At 41.7% G+C, this 19,357-nt stretch overlaps 1 protein-coding gene across 1 annotated transcript; it reads left to right on the top strand.

The window, feature by feature from the left end:
* LOC107632524 (scarecrow-like protein 3) lies at positions 11,273-15,870 on the top strand. Its single transcript, XM_016336196.1, has 3 exons — positions 11,273-11,672; positions 14,002-14,600; positions 15,139-15,870. Exons 1-3 carry the CDS (start codon positions 11,273-11,275, stop codon positions 15,868-15,870), a joined length of 1,731 nt encoding a protein of 576 aa, XP_016191682.1.

Below are 19,357 nucleotides of genomic sequence, written 5' to 3'. Positions count from 1 at the left end.
ATTAGGCGCGCTCGTGCGTACACGCGTATGCGTACGTGTCTATAAACTCTTTTGTTCGATGGGCCCATATCCAATTTTGTGAACCCCCAACATTGGAGCGAGGTCCGGTTCTCGTATGAATTTTTTAAAAATTCAGTATTTAAATTCTTAAAGTGGAGTCCAATTATGAATTATAAGTAATTTAACCCTCTTTTTTAAGGATTCTCTTTAGTGAAAGATCTACATTAATGCATTAGAATCACTCATAAAAGAAAAAGGAACGACAATAATTTTGGCAAGGAGCGACAATAATTTTTGTAGAGGCATGAATTCAGAAAGATAAAATAGTTTAAAAAAGATAAAAAATGAAAAAGATGAGAGTGTAAATGTGAGAAGGAATAAAGTAGAGATAATGGTAGATTTAAAAATTTTATAAATTGATTAAAAAAATTATCTAAAAATTTACTATGAATATATGTCCACTTTTAAAAATTTGTATCTTACTATTTTAAAAAGACAAATTACATATTTTTAATGTATAAATGTATGTAATTATATCTTTTATAAATTTATGTTTTATAAAATAAACGTTGTACGCATAACACCGTATCCATATTTCTGGTAGAGCTCGACAGCAAACAAACGCTGAGTTTGGTGTCTCAGTGTTGGAGTTCAGGCACGCTAAGTACTAAATACAATTCCACTTTTATGACTTCAACGTTGTAGCAATCAATTATGGTTGGGACCCAAAATTCCTGTAAATACTATCATTTCAGCATCCCTATATTTCTTTTCACACCAACATTACATTCCAATCTTTCTGAGTTTCTTTTTGAAAAGCCAACAGTTACTTTAATTGAGTGACAAACAAAATAGACTAATAAAGATGGAATATTAAGCCAATTGTTTTAGGGTGAAGTTTTTAGTGGGACAATGAATCTGTTACCGCCCTGGATTCCCGCGGGTCAACCCGACCCGAGCTCCACCCGACCCGGACACGCGTCCCGTACGGTTCTCTCGCAGCTATAGGACAGCGTCTTTGGGAGTATGGGCCTGCCCTCCAGAGGGGCCCAATACTGACGTGTATATAAGGGGAAGACTGGCTCTTCCCCCGAGGTACGTCACATCCCTACACCACCTTCACTCCGCCTGCACGTATACTGACAAGAGCGTCAGAGTGTCTTTGCAGGTGGCACCTCCCCTCACACGAAGTGCTCGGGACCTCGCGCCCTCGGACTGGGAGACTGTGACCAGACGAGCCCCTTCCTTCACCCATGATCCTGACCCGAACCGTCCGGTAACCGATACACCGAACATTGGCGCCGTCTGTGGGGAATCTCGTCCATGGACTTCGTACTAGTCCAGACTGGGACCGGCAGCGAGGCCGCGCCTCCTGTGCTTGGGGGAGGCGCCGTTTCGACAGAAACTCGACAACAGCAGAGGTCACCTCCAAGGGACACGATGCAGACTCACGAAAGACTTACATATTTTTAATGTATAAATGTATGTAATTATATCTTTTATAAATTTATGTTTTATAAAATAAACGTTGTACGCATAACACCGTATCCATATTTCTGGTAGAGCTCGACAGCAAACAAACGCTGAGTTTGGTGTCTCAGTGTTGGAGTTCAGGCACGCTAAGTACTAAATACAATTCCACTTTTATGACTTCAACGTTGTAGCAATCAATTATGGTTGGGACCCAAAATTCCTGTAAATACTATCATTTCAGCATCCCTATATTTCTTTTCACACCAACATTACATTCCAATCTTTCTGAGTTTCTTTTTGAAAAGCCAACAGTTACTTTAATTGAGTGACAAACAAAATAGACTAATAAAGATGGAATATTAAGCCAATTGTTTTAGGGTGAAGTTTTTAGTGGGACAATGAATCTGTTACCGCCCTGGATTCCCGCGGGTCAACCCGACCCGAGCTCCACCCGACCCGGACACGCGTCCCGTACGGTTCTCTCGCAGCTATAGGACAGCGTCTTTGGGAGTATGGGCCTGCCCTCCAGAGGGGCCCAATACTGACGTGTATATAAGGGGAAGACTGGCTCTTCCCCCAAGGTACGTCACGTCCCTACACCACCTTCATTCTGCCTGCACGTATTCTGACAAGAGCGTTGGAGTGTCTTTGCAGGTGGCACCCCCCTTCACACGAAGTGCTCGGGACCTCGCGCCCTCGGACTGGGAGACTGTGACCAGACGAGCCCCTTCCTTCACCCATGACCCTGACCCGAACCGTCCGGTAACCGATACACCGAACATTGGCGCCGTCTGTGGGGAATCTCGTCCATGGACTTCGTACTAGTCCAGACTGGGACCGGCAGCGAGGCCGCGCCTCCTGTGCTTGGGGGAGGCGCCGTTTCGACAGAAACTCGACAACAGCAGAGGTCACCTCCAAGGGACACGATGCAGACTCACGAAAGACGCCCCTTCGGAGGAACTGGCGACAACCACGCCAGGATAATGCAAGAGTTGCGCCATAGGATGCAAGACTTGGAACGCCGGCTAGCCGAAAGAGAACGCGACCAACACACCCCGGAGCAGAGCCCCACCCGCTCCCGTTCAAGGAGCCGCTCAAGGCGCTCACCCAGCCCCCAATACGAGTCGGAGGGCACGGGGGGACGGGGACGAGCCAGAAGAAGAAGCCGGGACCCCGTCATTTACGCCCGACACGAGAGACGGCGTGCGTCGAACAGAGGCGAAGAGGACGCCCGTCGGGAGAATGACGAGCCGGGGAGAACTACCCGGGGACCAGTGATAATAGGAGCGACCCCTTTCCACCGTTCCGTACTCGAGGTCCGGCTGCCGAAACACTTCGACAAGCCAACGGACATGAAGTATGATGGAACACAAGATCCCCTGGAACACTTGACGGCCTTTGAGGCCAGGATGAACCTGGAAGGGGTGGGAGACGAGGTCAGATGTCGCGCCTTCCCGGTCACCTTAGCGGGCCCAGCGATACGGTGGTTCAACAACCTCCCGCGGGGCTCGGTGACTCAATTCTCCAACATCAGCCACGCCTTTTTGGCTCAATTTACGACCAGGATTGTCAAAGCCAAACACCCAATCAATTTGCTAGGGGTGACACAGAGACCCGGAGAGCCGACCAGGAAATACCTAGACCGTTTCAATGACGAGTGCTTGGAAATTGACGGTCTAACGGATTCGGTGGCAAGCCTGTGCTTGACGAACGGGCTCTCGAATGAGGACTTCAGGAAACACCTTACCACAAAGCCCGTTTGGACAATGCAAGAGATCCAGTGCGTGGCCAAAGAGTACATCAATGACGAAGAAGTCAGCCAGGTCGTGGCTGCCAATAAACGGCAGCCCGCCTACAACCAAGCACGGTACTATGAAGGTAGAGAAAGACCAAAGGAACACGCCAGGGACGACGGCCTGAGTAAAACACCCAAACCGTTCCCCTGAGTTGGAAAGTTCACCAATTATACCCCCCTCACGGCACCAATCACCGAAGTTTACCAACAGATAGCGGAAAAGGGGATACTGTCAAAGCCCCGACCTCTGAAGGACAGGACGGGAGGAAACAAGAACCTCTACTGCGAGTACCACAAGGGTTACGGACACAAGACCCAAGACTGCTTCGACCTGAAAGACGCCCTGGAACAAGCTATCAGGGACGGAAAACTTGTCGACTTCTCCCACCTTATCCGGGAACCAAGGAGACGCAACCGAGACCACGATAGCGAAGACAGATCCCGGTCAATAAGGCGACGGCAGGAACCAGAGGGTGACGACCACGGCCTTACAGTGGTAAACGTGGTAACGGCCAGAAATACCGCCCCAAGGTCAAAGTCAGTACAGAAAAAAGACGCCAAAGTCCTAGCAGTCTCCACCTCGACTGTTAGAAGTTCCCGAGGTATCCCACCCATCTCCTTCGGCCCAGAGGACCAATGGTTTGACGAGGCACCGGAAAGTCCGCCCATGGTCATCACGGCCAGGGTCGGAACGGGCCTTGTCAAACGAATCCTGGTAGATACGGGGGCAGACTCGAACATCATGTTTCGAAACGTTTTCGATGCCCTGGGACTAAGGGACGCCGACCTGACGACCCACCAGCACGGTGTGGTAGGGTTGGGGGACCACTTCATCAAGCCGGATGGAATCATCTCACTCCCGACCTCTGTAGGACAGGGGAAAAAACGACGAACAGTCATGGCGGACTTCGTAATATTACGAGACTCCACGGCCTATAACATCATTCTGGGGAGAAAAACCATCAATGACCTGGGGGCAGCCATTAGTACAAAGCTGCTGGTGATGAAGTTTGTCACCGATGACGGATCCGTAGGATCCATCAAAGGCGACTTGGAAACGGCGGTCGCTTGCGACCACGCTAGTCTTTCTCTCAGGAAAAAATCCAAAGAAGCATCTGGGGTCTTCCTTGCTGACCTGGATGCCAGGATAGACGACAAACCCAGACCAGAGCCAGAAGGAGACCTGGAAAAGTTCAGGGTCGGTGAGGAAGACGATAAGTTCACATTCATAAACAGGAACCTCCCCCACGAGATGAAGGAGCCTTTGATGGAAATGATCAGGGCTAATGCCGACCTCTTTGCCTGGACGCCTGCCGATATGCCCGGAATAGATCCCCAGCTCATATTGCATCACCTGGCCGTTAAGGCGGGAACCAAGCCAGTGGCCTAGAGGAGGAGAAAAATGTCGCAAGAAAGGGCAGAAGAGGTAGCCAGGCAGACGGCCAGCCTCCTAGAAGCAGGATTCATCCGAGAACTGGACTACTCGACCTGGTTGTCGAACGTGGTCCTGGTTAAAAAGCACAATGGGAGATGGAGAATGTGCGTGGACTACTCTGACCTGAACAAGGCGGGTCCCAAGGATTGCTACCCCCTACCTAACATCGACGCACTCGTCGACGCAGCGGCGGGGTACCGGTATCTGAGCTTCATGGATGCCTACTCAGGATACAATCAGATACCGATGCACCGACCCGACGAGGAAAAAACGGCGTTCATAACGCCAGGAGGAACCTATTGTTACAAGGTAATGCCTTTTGGTCTGAAAAACGCTGGGGCCACGTACCAAAGGCTGATGAATAGGATATTCAGTGAACTTATAGGCAAAACAGTAGAAGTCTACGTGGATGACATACTCGCAAAGACCACACGACCCGACGACCTCCTGAGCGATCTTGATGGCGTTTTTTCCTCCCTACGGCAACACGGCATGAGGCTTAATCCGCTCAAGTGCGCGTTTGCCATGGAGGTCGGAAAGTTCCTGGGATTCATGATTACTCAAAGAGGAGTAGAAGCCAACCCAGAGAAGTGTCGAGCAGTTCTCCAGATGAAGAGCCCGGGTTGTATCAAAGACGTCCAACGACTTGCCGGGAGGTCAACGGCTTTATCCCGATTCCCAATACGACCTACGATATGAACCCCGACATGCAATCAAAGCCCAGGCAATGGCAGACTTTCTGGTAGAGGTGACGGGGGACCCCCCCGAGGAAACGGGCACACGGTGGAGGCTCCACGTTGACGGGGCCTCCAACTAAACGTCCGGGGGAGCAGGGTCATCTTAGAAAGCCCCGCAGGGGTCATCTATGAGCAATTGACTAAGTTCGAGTTTCCAGTGTCGAATAACCAAGCAGAATATGAAGCTCTCTTGGGCGGACTGATACTAGCTCGGGAAGTCGGAGCGACAAAGGTCGAAGTATGCAGCGACTCACAAGTTGTCACCTCGCAGGTAAACGGAAGCTACCAAGCCCGGGACCCCCTCCTGCAAAAATACTTGGAAAAGGTTAAAGAAATAACGAGTCAGTTCCAGGAGGTCATCGTCCAACACGTCCCAAGAGAAAGGAACACACGAGCAGACCTCCTGTCTAAGCTGGCGAGCACAAAGCCAGGGTCGGGTAACCGGTCCCTTATCCAAGGCATGGTGAAGGAACCGACGGTCGCCCTCCACTTGACGAAGTCGAGCCCCTCATGGCTAGACCCCATCACCAACTTCCTGGAACTCGGCAAGTTGCCTGAAGATGAGAAAGCAGCCAAAGCCTTAAGAAGGGAGGCGGCCAGATACGCAATCATACAGGGACAACTATTCAAAAAGGGACTCAGCCAGCCCCTATTGAAGTGTTTGCACCCCGACCAGACGGACTACGTGCTCAGAGAAGTCCACGAGGGGTGTTGCGGACACCACATCGGGGGTAAAGCCCTAGCAAGTAGGGGTGTTCGCGGTGCGGTTTGGTTCGGTTATTTGAGAAAAAGTCATCCGATCCGATCGTTTATCAAAATTGCGGTTCGATTTGGTTCGGTTTATTTTCCAAGATCATCCGAACCAAACCAAACCAATTAAAATCGGTTTGTTCGGTTTATTTAACTAATTCAAATAAAAGCCATTATACCATTTCACAGTCACTAACAAATAACAATAGTCAACCTAACACAGAGATCACTAACAAATGAGCAGAAACACAACAAACTAAAATAATTAACAATTTTGCAAAAACAGCAGTAGCACAATGATCAATTTGACTCAAATTTCTAACAAATTAGCAGAAGCACAACGAATTAAAATCATTAACAAATGTTGCAAAAACAGCAGAAACACAAATAGAACAATAATCAACCTGAACTGAATCAAGAAAATCAAGATACACAACCAAACTAATTCCAAAAAATTGCAAAAATGGTGCCCCAATTCCAAACTGAATCAAGATATAGAACCAAACTAAATCATAAATACAGCCAAACTAATTCCACAGTTTTCATGTGGTGCACTAATTCCACAAATTCTTCCTCTTTCACCTTCCCCTCTCCTGCATTAACATTGAATAAACAAAAATTCAGAACCAACCCTAAACCAGAATTACCCTAAATAAAAACAGATAAAAAAGTTCAGAATAAAAAAAATAAAATCTGAATCCATAAGAAGACTAAACCAGAATTAAAAAAATAAATAGAATCAGAACAAAAAAAAAATAACCTGAGATGGAAGGACAACACTGCTTCAATGACAGAGAAGAAGAGACTGGACAGTGACACGACTTCAACGACGGAGAGACGGGCGATGAACGGCAGCAGCTTCGACTGCGTCTGGTGCGTGCTGCTGCGGTTCGTTGAGGACGACGACGGCTGTTGGTTCGTGGAGGAGACGGCTGTTGGAGCGGTGGTGTGTGGAGCCGTCGAGGATGAGGGACAGAGAGGAACGCTACGAGCCTACGAGGAAGGGAGAGGGAGAGGAGAGGACTGCACTACCGTGATGGTGCTGTCCGGCGACGTCGATGGCGGAGAAGAAAGAGGAGGTCCGGCGTTGAGACACAACGCTAGAGACTGAGAGAGAGCTTGAGGAGTTAGGGTTCCTGGTAGGTGAGGGGTGGCTGCGTCTAGATTAGGAGGAATTGTGGAGGAAGGCCACTTTTATATTAGGTTTTTTAATAATACCGGTTCGGTTCGGTTCGGTTAGGATTTTTTATAACAAAACCGAAAACCGAACCGAACCATAAAAAAACTGCAAAAAAATTATTTTTTCGGTTTTTTTGGTTTTCGGTTTGTTTAATTATCGGTTTTTTTGGTTCGGTTGGTCGGTTTTGTTCGGATTGGATCAGTTTTGAACACCCCTACTAGCAAGGAAGCTCATCCGAGCAGGATACTACTGGCCGACAATGATGAAGGACTCAAAGGAATTTGTCAAAAAATGCATAAAGTGTCAACAAAACGCCAACTTCCACAAGGCACCGGCCTCCGAGCTAAACTCTCTGACGACTACTCGACCTTTCGCACAATGGGGAGTCGACCTCCTGGGGCCTTTCCCGGTCGGCCCAGGACAAGTCAAATACCTCATTGTCGCCATTGACTACTACACCAAATGGGTGGAGGCCGAACCGCTGGCTACGATATCGTCCTCCAACTGTCGGAAGTTCATGTGGAGGCAGGTGATAACCCGTTTCGGTATCCCGGAGGTCGTTATCTCAGACAACGGGACCCAGTTCACGGACAAGAAGTTCATGGAGTTCCTCTCTGGCCTAGGGATAAAGCAGAAGTTCTCCTCGGTAGAACATCCCCAAACAAACGGGCAGGTAGAAGTCGCAAACAAGGTCATCCTTCTTGGTCTAAAGAAGCGCTTAGACAATAAGAAAGGAACATGGGCTGACGAACTCGCCTCCGTCCTATGGTCTTACCGGACAACTGAGCAAAGCGCTACGGGAAAAACTCCCTTTCGCCTAACATACGGGGTCGATGCGATAATACCAGTCGAAATCGGCGAACCGAGCCCCCGACTACTACTCGCGGGCATGAGCGAAGCGGTCGAAAAGGACCTGGTTGAGGAAACAAGGGAGATGGCTCACCTATCAGAAACGGCGCTGAAACAAAAGATAGCCCTGCGTTACAACGCAAAAGTCCTCAAACGAGATTTTGAGGAAAGGGACCTCGTCCTGCGACGCAACGACATCGGCGTCCCGACCCCAGGGGAAGGCAAGCTGGCGGTGAATTGGGAAGGTCCCTACAGGGTAAGGGAGGTACTCGGCAAAGGTGCTTACAAGCTCGAAAGACTCGACGGCAAGGAAATACCCAGAACATGGAATACGGGTAGCCTAAGAAGGTTCTACTCATGACCAGACGACTCGCCGACCCGGGAACCCAAACAAATTTTAAATATTCGCCTTGTTCGCATGATGATCTGTCTTTTTATTTTATCAAATGCTCGCCATATTGATTAATTTGTTTAGCTAACGACTAACTCATACTTGTCAAAAATTTTCGTGCTTGTCCACTACTTTCCTACGTGCGCCGCGCACGAGCGCCCCCTAAAACGGCAGACCGGGACTGATCACCCCGGGGGCCATCTTCCTTATGGTCAAAGCCAACTACGACGACAACACGACCACGGCGATCCAAGCCATAACAAACATAAAATGGGAAAACGGGCGCGAGCCCACCCCCGAAAGAAACAACGACAACAAATATAGCAAACGGCAATCCGGCCAAACGACTGAATAAGTATAACTTATAAAGAGTCAAAACAAAAAACGAGCAATAAATTGTTCAGCAAACGCATTACGAAATATCCTAAGTTACAAGACCTCACTTCCTCGACATGTCAACAATCTTTCCGTCCTGGATAGTCTTGAAAACGCCAATTGACGACGTGTCGAAATCAGGAGCTGCGATCTTTAGCTGAGCCTTCAGGGCATCTTCGGTCATCGAGATGGCGTTCTTCCCTTACTCCTTGGTCACCTTAAGCTTCTTCTTAAGCTCAGCGGCTTCAGCTTTAGCGGTTTTCGCCTCCGAGACGGCCTGCTCCCGCTCTTTTTCCAAGGCGACAACCCGACCCTGAGCGGCATTCAGCTGACCCTCCAAGGTCATCTCACGCTCAAGAAGCCGGGCCACGGTCTCATCGGACGCCTTCAACCTCTCCGCAACAAACGACGATTTCTCCTCAGCAGCGCTAAGCTTTCCCCCCATCTCGGACAGCTGACCTTGGAGGAGTTCAACTTGAGCCTTGAAGTCATTGTTCGCCTTAACAGAGGACTCAAGCTTCCTCCGGAGCGCCTCCATCCCCGATAACTCGAATTCAGCCTTCCGAGCTATCACGGCCCCACGAAGCAAGGTGCGATACATCCCCCTCGCCTGCCCGGACAGTTCGGTCTCGTGAAAATGCTCCTCTGTCCCGGGTATCAACTGTGAGTCAATAAATTTGGTAGCATCAAAGTTCCTTTCCATTATGGTAAGGGCCCCTTCCGGGCTGGAAGACATCTTTCGCTTCTTGGGAGTATGGATGAGCTCCACGTCACTATCCGGCTGGGGGGTGAGAGACGCGTGCCCTTCAGTGGGCCCTTCCTCACGAGTAGGGGAAGCCTGGCCCCCTGCAGCCTGTTTCCCCGACACGTCGGCATCCTGGGGAGAAGGAACAGCCTGATTCTCCTTCTCCCCTGAAGGACCCTCCGACTTACCGGCATCCTTCTCTTCGGCATTCTCGTCGTCACTTGCTTCAAAAAAGGTCTTCATCAGATTCTCAAGACCGGTCACGGTGGCAGACATTTCCACTGCAACAAACAACAGGCGCATTAGTCGTTAGATCGGGAAAAGAAAAATAACAACAAAGAAACATAGGCAAACAAAGAAGACAACTCACGAATATAGCTCCTGGCGGCCTCCCGTTCACCCATAAGAAGATGAGGGTTCACGGGGTTCTTTTCAAAAATGGCAAAAAGTACGTCAGCTATTTGCTTATCTACAGCCGACAACCTCTTGTACGTCACCTTGATGAAAGGATTCGACCCCGCACCAAAACTCCAATAAGTCTGGATAAGACGCTCCCCCTCTAACGACAACCAAAAGGGATGACGACCTTTGACGGGACGAACTTTGAAGTACTTATATTTAAAACCATGATAGGAGTCCTCAAAATGGCCAAATATACTCCTACCTTGGGCGGAACGGAAAGAGAGAAACCATTTCCTCGCCTTCCCCTGTTTGGAAGGGTTGGTAAGGTTGAAATAGAAGAGGAAGATAGAAGGGGGGACGGATATCCGGTTCAACAGCGCCATTTGAAAGTCGGAGAACGGTATCCGAACGCCAACTTGTGTAAACATGGACTTGTAAAACCAAATCCAATCGGGGACACGAGGAGAGTGGAAGTTGAGCTCATAAATACGCTCATGGGGGGCAGGGACAATGGCCTCGTAGTTGGCCTCCTCGTCAGTCCCCCCACACAAGTAGCCGGCTTGCCGGAACTCGGTCAACTCCTCCAAGTCCATTTGGTTGGGCGAACTCCTTATATCGTCGGTCACCCAGGCGTACGGGTCGTAGGCCGCGCCAGTTCTAGAAGACCGGAAAACGATGCGAGGCATACCTACATCGGGGTACCACTCCGTTAGACTATGAGGTCGGGAGTCCATAGAAACCCAGAAACTACGCCTTTTCAAACTCAGATCATGGCCAAGAACAGTTAAAAACTACGCCTATCACGCAAATCACCTAAAACCTACCCAGGAATGGTGCCCCTCCCTTAATTCGTCTACCCCACCAGTGGGAGGTCATTCGGCTAAAGTAAACCAAGCATGCAACCATCGCAAACAACAACTACGCAGCGTTAAAACATAGCATAAACACAAGAGAAGAGGAAGCAGAAATTACCTGAATTGGTTGCAGGAACTTGAGAGGAAAAAGAAGGCACGAGAGGGCTCGAATAGGAAATTTTGGATATCAGGGAGAGAGGAAAGTGAAAATGGCAAGGGTAGGAGGAAAAGAGAAAGAAACTGTTTAAAAACCACCACAAGGAGCGCGAAAAGAGATAGGGGCAAAATGGTCTTTACGCACGGGGTTTCAACCCATTATGAGCATTTAATGCTCAGCACGAAGAACGAAGCGGCGAACGAACGCCTCAGCAGACCAAGGGACACGCGCACAAGAAACGCGCCTCTCCCACGGTCAGCCGACTCGGCGACAACACACGAACAAGGACATCACGCACCACCGATCGCCTTACGGCCATCACTGGCGCGTCGGGGGCACTGTTACGGCCCTGGATTCCCGCGGGTCAACCCGAACCGAACTCCACCTGGCCCGACTACACGCCTCTCAACCGACCCGGACACGCGTCCCGTACGGCTCTCTCGCAGCTATGGGACAGCGTCCTTGGGAGTATGGGCCTGCCCTCCAGAGGGGCCCAATACTGACGTGTATATAAGAACTTATGATTCAGGCATTCAGCCCACTTTCTCAAACTAAATTAGCGTTATGTTCTTATTTCAAACGGAATTTTCCACCTATGAAAAAGACTCAAGTTTTGCATAATAGTGCTGGCCGAATAACATTACGTGATACGTACCAAAAGCTATGGATTTAACATGATTAATAATTATTCAAACTAGGATATCGTTGCATCCGAAGTTCGAGGGGGAAATCCCATTACATCTCTCAGATAAGTATGATGCTTATGATTCATTACAAGTGAAGTATATTTTTTTTTATTATCAACGAACTATAACTCAAATGGCATAATCTTTTAAATACATTTGATACAAATAAAAATTTTTAAAATAAAATAAAATATACGAATATTTTTTAAATTTTTAATAAATTTTTAAGACAAAATATATATTTTATTTTTGATTATATAACCAAGGGCAACAAGGATATTCTTTGTTACAAATGATGCCAATAAGTTTTTAATTTTTTAATTATTAGCTTCATCTAATAAACATAGATATGTTCTATTACATTTGGCTTTCTCCGCCTCCATAGACCAAGTAGCGAATTAGTGCGACAAATAATATCTTTAATCTTTGTTACCTTCTCCTTGTACCATATGAGACATGAGGGTATCCCTTCACATGACTCCAAAAACTGTTTTGGCCACAAGTTACAATTCCCCATCACACATCAATATGTATACACATGTACCAAGCTTTACGAGGCATTAGTTTGTTTGTTTATAACTTTATATATAATGAGAAATCTCAGGGTATTAAAATTTATTGTTTTTAGTCATTATTTAGTAATTTAATAAAATATTTTATCTCATATTTTTTAATATTAATAATTAATTAATAACTAAAAATAATAAATTTTTATAGTCTTTTAGTATTTTTTTTATGTATAGTTTACTATATTATTGGAATGGATTAATATAATTGACTTTAGTTGTGCTAAGAATAATTAAGATTATTCAATTAACTTGGCTAACCATCGTTATACTCTATGCATGATGATCGAACAAAACAATATATACATTCTCAGAACCACCCTATGAAAACCAAAACCACAATCCTTGAAGGATTTAAAAATCTGTATTTGAGTGAAGTTGAGTGCTAGATATATAGATTTGCATGATGATTATATGATACATTGATATCCCATCAAGTATGGATTCAAGTAAGTCTGCATAAATTTTCTTAGGTTCCATCTGGATTCTGATTTTGAAAACATATATTTATGTTTTTCTTTCCCTTTTTATTGTTTTTTAGAAGTAGAATTCAAATACAATTTTAAATTTTCATTATTAGTGTTTATGAACACATAACATATATATAAATATGTCAAATTGTCAATACGGTGAAATACAAATATATTTTATTGTATAATTTTGCATCTTAAAAAATGAATCACTACAATATTTTTTTAAGCCACGGTTTTTTATGTCAAATTTAAAAATCGTAATCGTAACTGATCTTAACCATGCTTTTTAACTGTGACTTTATAAAATAGTTTTTTGTCACAAAATTTTCCAAAAATAGCGTGATAATAGATATTAAAAGTAATGATTTTGAAGGATGATATTTTTTCAATATAGTTATTTTTAGATCACATTTTTATGTCACGTTTAATAAAAACGGTGACTTAAAAGTACTTATAGTCCGAGCTTTTTAATATATAATTATTATTTCAAACTGTGACTTAAAAGAGTCAAATTTTTGGGTGTTAGCGCCTTGCCCCGCCTAGTGAGACGGTCCTAGAATTCCATCCCGCCCTGCCTAATTGCGGGCTGGCGGGCTAAGCCCGTCAAAATTTTTTTTCTATTATTAACTACTAAATAATATATATAAGTTCACAAACATTAAAGTCTTTGTAATTATAAATATCTAATAAACATAATTATAAACCAAATTTTCATCTAAAACATAATTATAAATATTTTTTCTAAAGCAAAATAAACATAATCCAAAATATAATTATAAATATTGTCTCCAAAACAACATAAACATAATCCAAAACAATTAATTTTCATCTTCATACTCTTGTAAGTTAGGTTGGAAGAAGTTGAGTTTTGGCAAAAAAAAATTGTAAAAAAATATCCCATTGCCAAAAAAAACTAAGCCCAGCAGAAAAGTCCGTTCCGCCTCGCCAAAGCCCGCTAAAATCCGCAATTTAAGCGGTGTAGGTTAGACGGATTTTTACTTTTTGGCGATCCTAATCTTTCAGTCCAACCCACCTTTTTTGACAGTTACGCAGGTCAACCCGACGAGTTTAGGCCCACCCCTATATGTGGCATACATGCATAAATGTATTTGATATGATTATTGCATTGTTAGGTTCAGCACATGGATATCCCTGGTTCAAAGGGATAAGTAGCGAGCCAAGGGGCATGCTCCTCTACACTCTTGTGCGCAATTGTGCTAAATACATTGAATGTGGCAACATCTCAGATGCAGATTCAGGATTAGCAAAAATTTCTCACCTTGCTTCCTCAGAAGGTGATCCATTTCAAAGGCTAGCAACTTATTTCAGTGAGGCACTTACCTGCCAACTTGTGAATAGATCATACCTCCATGGTGCCCATCACATTCTATCAAAACCACTCTCAACTTTTGAAGACTCTTTTGTTAAGGGTTTATTCTTTGAACTCTATCCATTCCAAAGGGTATCTTATGCGGTTACAAATCAGGCCATTATTGAAGCCATGACAGGGCTTCAAGGTATTCATATACTTGATCTTAGTGCACCCCATGATGCTACCCAATGGGTCCTCTTTATGCAGAGTTTGAAAGAGCGTTGTAGTTCTTCTTCTTCATCATCAACTAGACCACAACAACGACCATATTTGAAGATCACTTGTGTGCATACAAATCAGGAGGTGTTAGCCCAAATCAAGTTGCGGTTGACATTGGAGGCCGACAAGTTTATCCAATTAGTAATTGAATTGGTTCAGATTTTGCAATCCTAAAAATATTCGAAACCAATTAGAGTCAAATTTAATCGGATTTGATCTGACTGTCGCATACATAACTAATATAATTGGGTTGGGTTGATTTTAATTGAATATCCCTAAAATTTAATTTATAATGTAAAAAAGATTTTCAATTAAATATCTAAAAGTTTAATTGGGTGAATGTAATTTTAGCTAACTTATTACAAAATTGAGTTCTCCATGTGTCCAATAATAGAGAGACAAGGAGTATGCTTTAGTTAATAATAAACAAGTCTGAATGAGTCATAAAATATTAAAATTACCTGTGATTTTATGATATTTTTAATTCTCAACATATATAAAAAAATGCTAGCCAGAAGGTTAATACTTTAAAAAAAAAAATTTATGAAGAGTTAATTTAATTAGTATAGAAAAAAATATTGATTCCTTAATCTTTTTCTTGATTATTATATTACTATTATATGATATCTAAATTTTAATATTTTTAGTTAATACTGATAATTTTGCAACATATATACAGGTGAGTACTTTAGAAAATTTAAACCTAGATGATTTGCCTATACTTAACGGAGAGCCCGTTGCGATCAGTATTGTTCTTCAATTGCACCGCCTTTTAAGCACGGATGATCCACCTGTTCCAGCTGTAGTATCCAACCAATTCTTCCATCAACAAAATTTTGCAGATGTGATTGCCAAAGACAGTTATAATAATAACAATCACAATGTCATAATTAATCAAAGTCCTAATTCGGCATTGGCACTAGCAACTCATCATCGTTTAACTCAAAGCCCAGTGCCTAAGATGGAGTGTTTTCTGCACGGCCTCTGGAAGCTCCAGCCCAAAGTCATGGTCATCATGGAACAAGAATCAAACGTCAACGGACAATCCTTAACGGATCGGGTTGACAAAGCCTTGTATTTCTACGCTGCGTTGTTTGATTGCTTGGTAACGGCGCCGTCAGTGAAGAAGATCTTGGTTGAGAGAGCGATGTTGGGAGAGCAAATAAAGAATATAATTGCGTGTGAGGGAGCTGAGAGAAAAGAAAGGTATGAGTCGCTTAAGGCATGGATCTCAAGGCTTGAACTTGCTGGGTTTTGCGGTGAAGCTATTAGCTTGGAGGGGATGTTAAGAGGGTTAACTGAATTGCAGAATTTTGCACGTGGCTATAAGATTATTAGAGACGAAAAGTTTTTGTTTCTGTGTTGGAATAATAATCCACTCTTTTCTTTATCAGCCTGGAGATACTTGTGATGATGATGAAGAAGAAGTATCACCACAATAATGTGCACCAGCTTATTATTATGGATAGTAACCAACTATTGTTGGGTGATATGATTATATGTCTAAGTAATTTTTGTGATTTTAACGATTATTTTTAGTGTATTTTAATATGTATTTTGTTTTTCTTTTTAATTTGTTATGCTTTTGGTCACCATATTTTATTGGCAAGTAAATATTTAATTTAGTCTCAAAATTTAAATTGTGTATTAATTAACTTTTTAATTTTCATAAATGACCAATTATATTCTAAAAAATTAAAAAGAGAGTCACTCCGATAAAGATGTCTAAAACGTCTTTTTTTAAGATATTTTTTAATAATTAAAATTTAACACATATAATCGATTAAACTGTGTTATTTTTATTAAAATTAGACTAGATAAATTAATTTGACTAAAAAATTGATAAACTAAATCTAAAACCAATCTAAATTAATATTCTTTGATTTATTTATTTAATTTTAATAAAAATAATATAATTTAATACTTTAATTAATTATATATGTTAATTTTTAATTTTTAAAAAATATCTTAAAATAAAAATATTTTTGACATTTTTATTTAAGTGGTTCAAAAACATAAGTTTTCGTTCATCTCCGAGTGAATTGCCGTTACTAGAATCATTATCACTACTTATTATTGTTTATCTCCATTATCAACACCACCTTATCCTCACTCACTCACTCTCACCACCACCACCATCATCATCTTGTTTGTGTCTCCATTATCAACCCCACGGTGCCTTCTTCCATTTTCGCTACCTCATTCAACTTATCCTTGTCCCCTCCATACCATTGACCCATCATCATCTATCCATTCTCCACCCTCACGCCTACTAATCATCTCACTTTACTACCTCATACTCACTCCCACATTATCATTATCACATCTCTCTCTCTCTTTGAAGTAGTTATCGTGACATAAACTCAGACAGAAAATCGCCCTCAGAGGAGAGAAACGAGGTCACGATAGTATCAGAGCAGAGGCATCATAAGGGAGAAAGACACAATGTGCGATCGAACAAGAGGCTAAAGAGACTTTCAAAGCGGATTAGAGTTCATCGACAAAGACGATATCCTAGTTCTTTAAATCGGGGGAGGCACAGCGATGGCCTTGCGTGGCAATACCTATGTGACAGCAACCATGACTTTAGGGATGGTCAAGGGCACGAAGCGTGAGGCTCGGTGTTGGCATCTTGTAACATGCGGTGAAGGAGTCTTCGGTGGCAACGATTTCTTGGAATGAAATGTTGATGAAAAAAAAGAAAGGGAAGATGAAAACTCCGGGTCTCCGCTAAGGTGGGCCGGGTTCTCGTTGAATGACGTCGTTTTTATATTATCAAACTAGTACTTAACAGTACAAGTTAGCACTGATAAGACGGAAGTTTATTTAAAAATAAGATAAATGCTAGGGTATCTAAAATATGGTGTCTATTTACTAAAAAGAGTTAAAAAATTAATATTTAATTTAAAAGATATAAAAATACATAATTTTTAAAAATTCAAAACTTATTACAAAAAAAAGTTAGACAAAATTTAGGCACAAGTGATAGACATCATAGAATTGGCCTAAAAACAATAAAGACTCACGTTTTTTCAATTAAAGGACGTAATTGATCATTTATAAAAGTTAGGAATTTAATTGATACTTGATTTGAATTTCGAGAATCCAATTTGGCATTAATTTTTTTTACTGGCCTAGAGAAAATTAGCCAAAAAAACAGGCAGAACTTACTTTATTTAGCATTTATTAATTGTCAAAACAATTAATGAATGTTAAATAAGACAAATTCTTGCTGTCTTTTTTTTGTCTCCCTAATATTACCCTTATCAATACTTAGAGCAATTCTAATGAGATATTTTTTTGGTATCATTTTTTACTTTTGCCAAAGCTTAAGTGATTTAAAATTAAAATTTGTATTTGATATAATTAAAATAAAAATTTAGGTGTAATTAATTTTATATGAAATTAACAACTTAGATGATAATTTAGTTAAATTTATCAAATTATTTAACGATTCTCAACTATTAACTTCACATGAAATCAATTACACATGAATTTCTATCTTAATATAATATTTGAAATGATACTGGTATGAGTAAGGAGATATTATATCATTTTGACCAATATAATATAGTCACTTATATATTCATTAAACTCATTAAATGAACATTATAATGTTATTAATTTAAATGAGGCCAAGTATATATTAGAGTAACAAATTTCATATTGAATATCAAATTAATTTTTATGATATATGGTCCACAAATATTTATATAACACTTTATAAGACTTAAAATAAAATAAAATTAAAATCATTATAATAACATTTTATCTTATAAAATTTAAATTTCACCATAAAAAAATAAAAAAATATTTTGTGCTCTATTTGTTAGATTGGTAACGAACAATACCCTTGAAAATGATTATCACTATTGATAAGGATTACAATGCAGTTTCCATGTGGCAGCATATTATTGACTCATATTTAACTCATAAGTATAGATTAATCTTTTAGAATTAGAGTTAAAATAGTTACAAATTTAAATTAATAATTTGAGTTAAATTTTTTACAAATTACAAAAGAAAATAAAATTATCATAATATAACATATGATAGTTATTAATAAAACGTATTTTGGTTGAGATTTTAATTCTAGTTAAAAAAAAAAAGTTAAATTATGGTTATTTTATAGATTAAATATGAGTCAATAATATATTGTCACGTTAGAAATGATAATTTTCCTTTTATATTACAAGAGATCCCAGAACAATCAATTGTATTTGTTAGAAATAAAGAATAAAAAGGGTCTAAAATACAATTTATATTGTATATTTTGAGTTGTCCAAATCAATTATCCGAACCACCGATTGTTCTTCATTATTTGGTTTATCCGCTAACAAATTGTGCAGTCTACATATATATCCATATAACCCCACTAAGGCACTAACGAATTACATTTCCTCTCATAAGCATGAATATATAGTTTAGACATTATTTATTTATTTCCCTATAAAACTTAACCACTACCTGTTTGCATGTTTTCCTAGTTCACTTACAATTATATATAAAACAACCCCATTAATTTATTGAGCTACAGGGTGCTCTTAAGTCTTATGGGTAAACCTCACTTTGAATTGGATTGCTTATTTACCAAATTTGGAACCAAACCAACCTAACTTGTGAACTAATATAAAGGGCAGGTGTATAAACATAACAAATACTTGTCAACTAATTATTACGCAATTCACTAACTATTTATGTCATCCTCTCAGGGTCGTTAATTACGTCTAATAATAAGTAATAACCCAAAAAGAAAAGGAAGTAAAAGAAAAAGGAGAATGGTGCTTTATTTTGCAGTGAACGAAGGGCTTATAAATTAAAGATAAATTACATTCATTTTCTTTAAAATTGAATGATATGATACATAATAATAATTTTTATTTATAAAAGTACACACT

Source organism: Arachis ipaensis, chromosome B03 (assembly GCF_000816755.2).
Source record: "Arachis ipaensis cultivar K30076 chromosome B03, Araip1.1, whole genome shotgun sequence".
Taxonomy (NCBI): Eukaryota; Viridiplantae; Streptophyta; class Magnoliopsida; order Fabales; family Fabaceae; genus Arachis; species Arachis ipaensis.
Note: the sequence above shows the minus strand (reverse complement) of the source record. Positions and strands in the feature narration are given on the sequence as shown.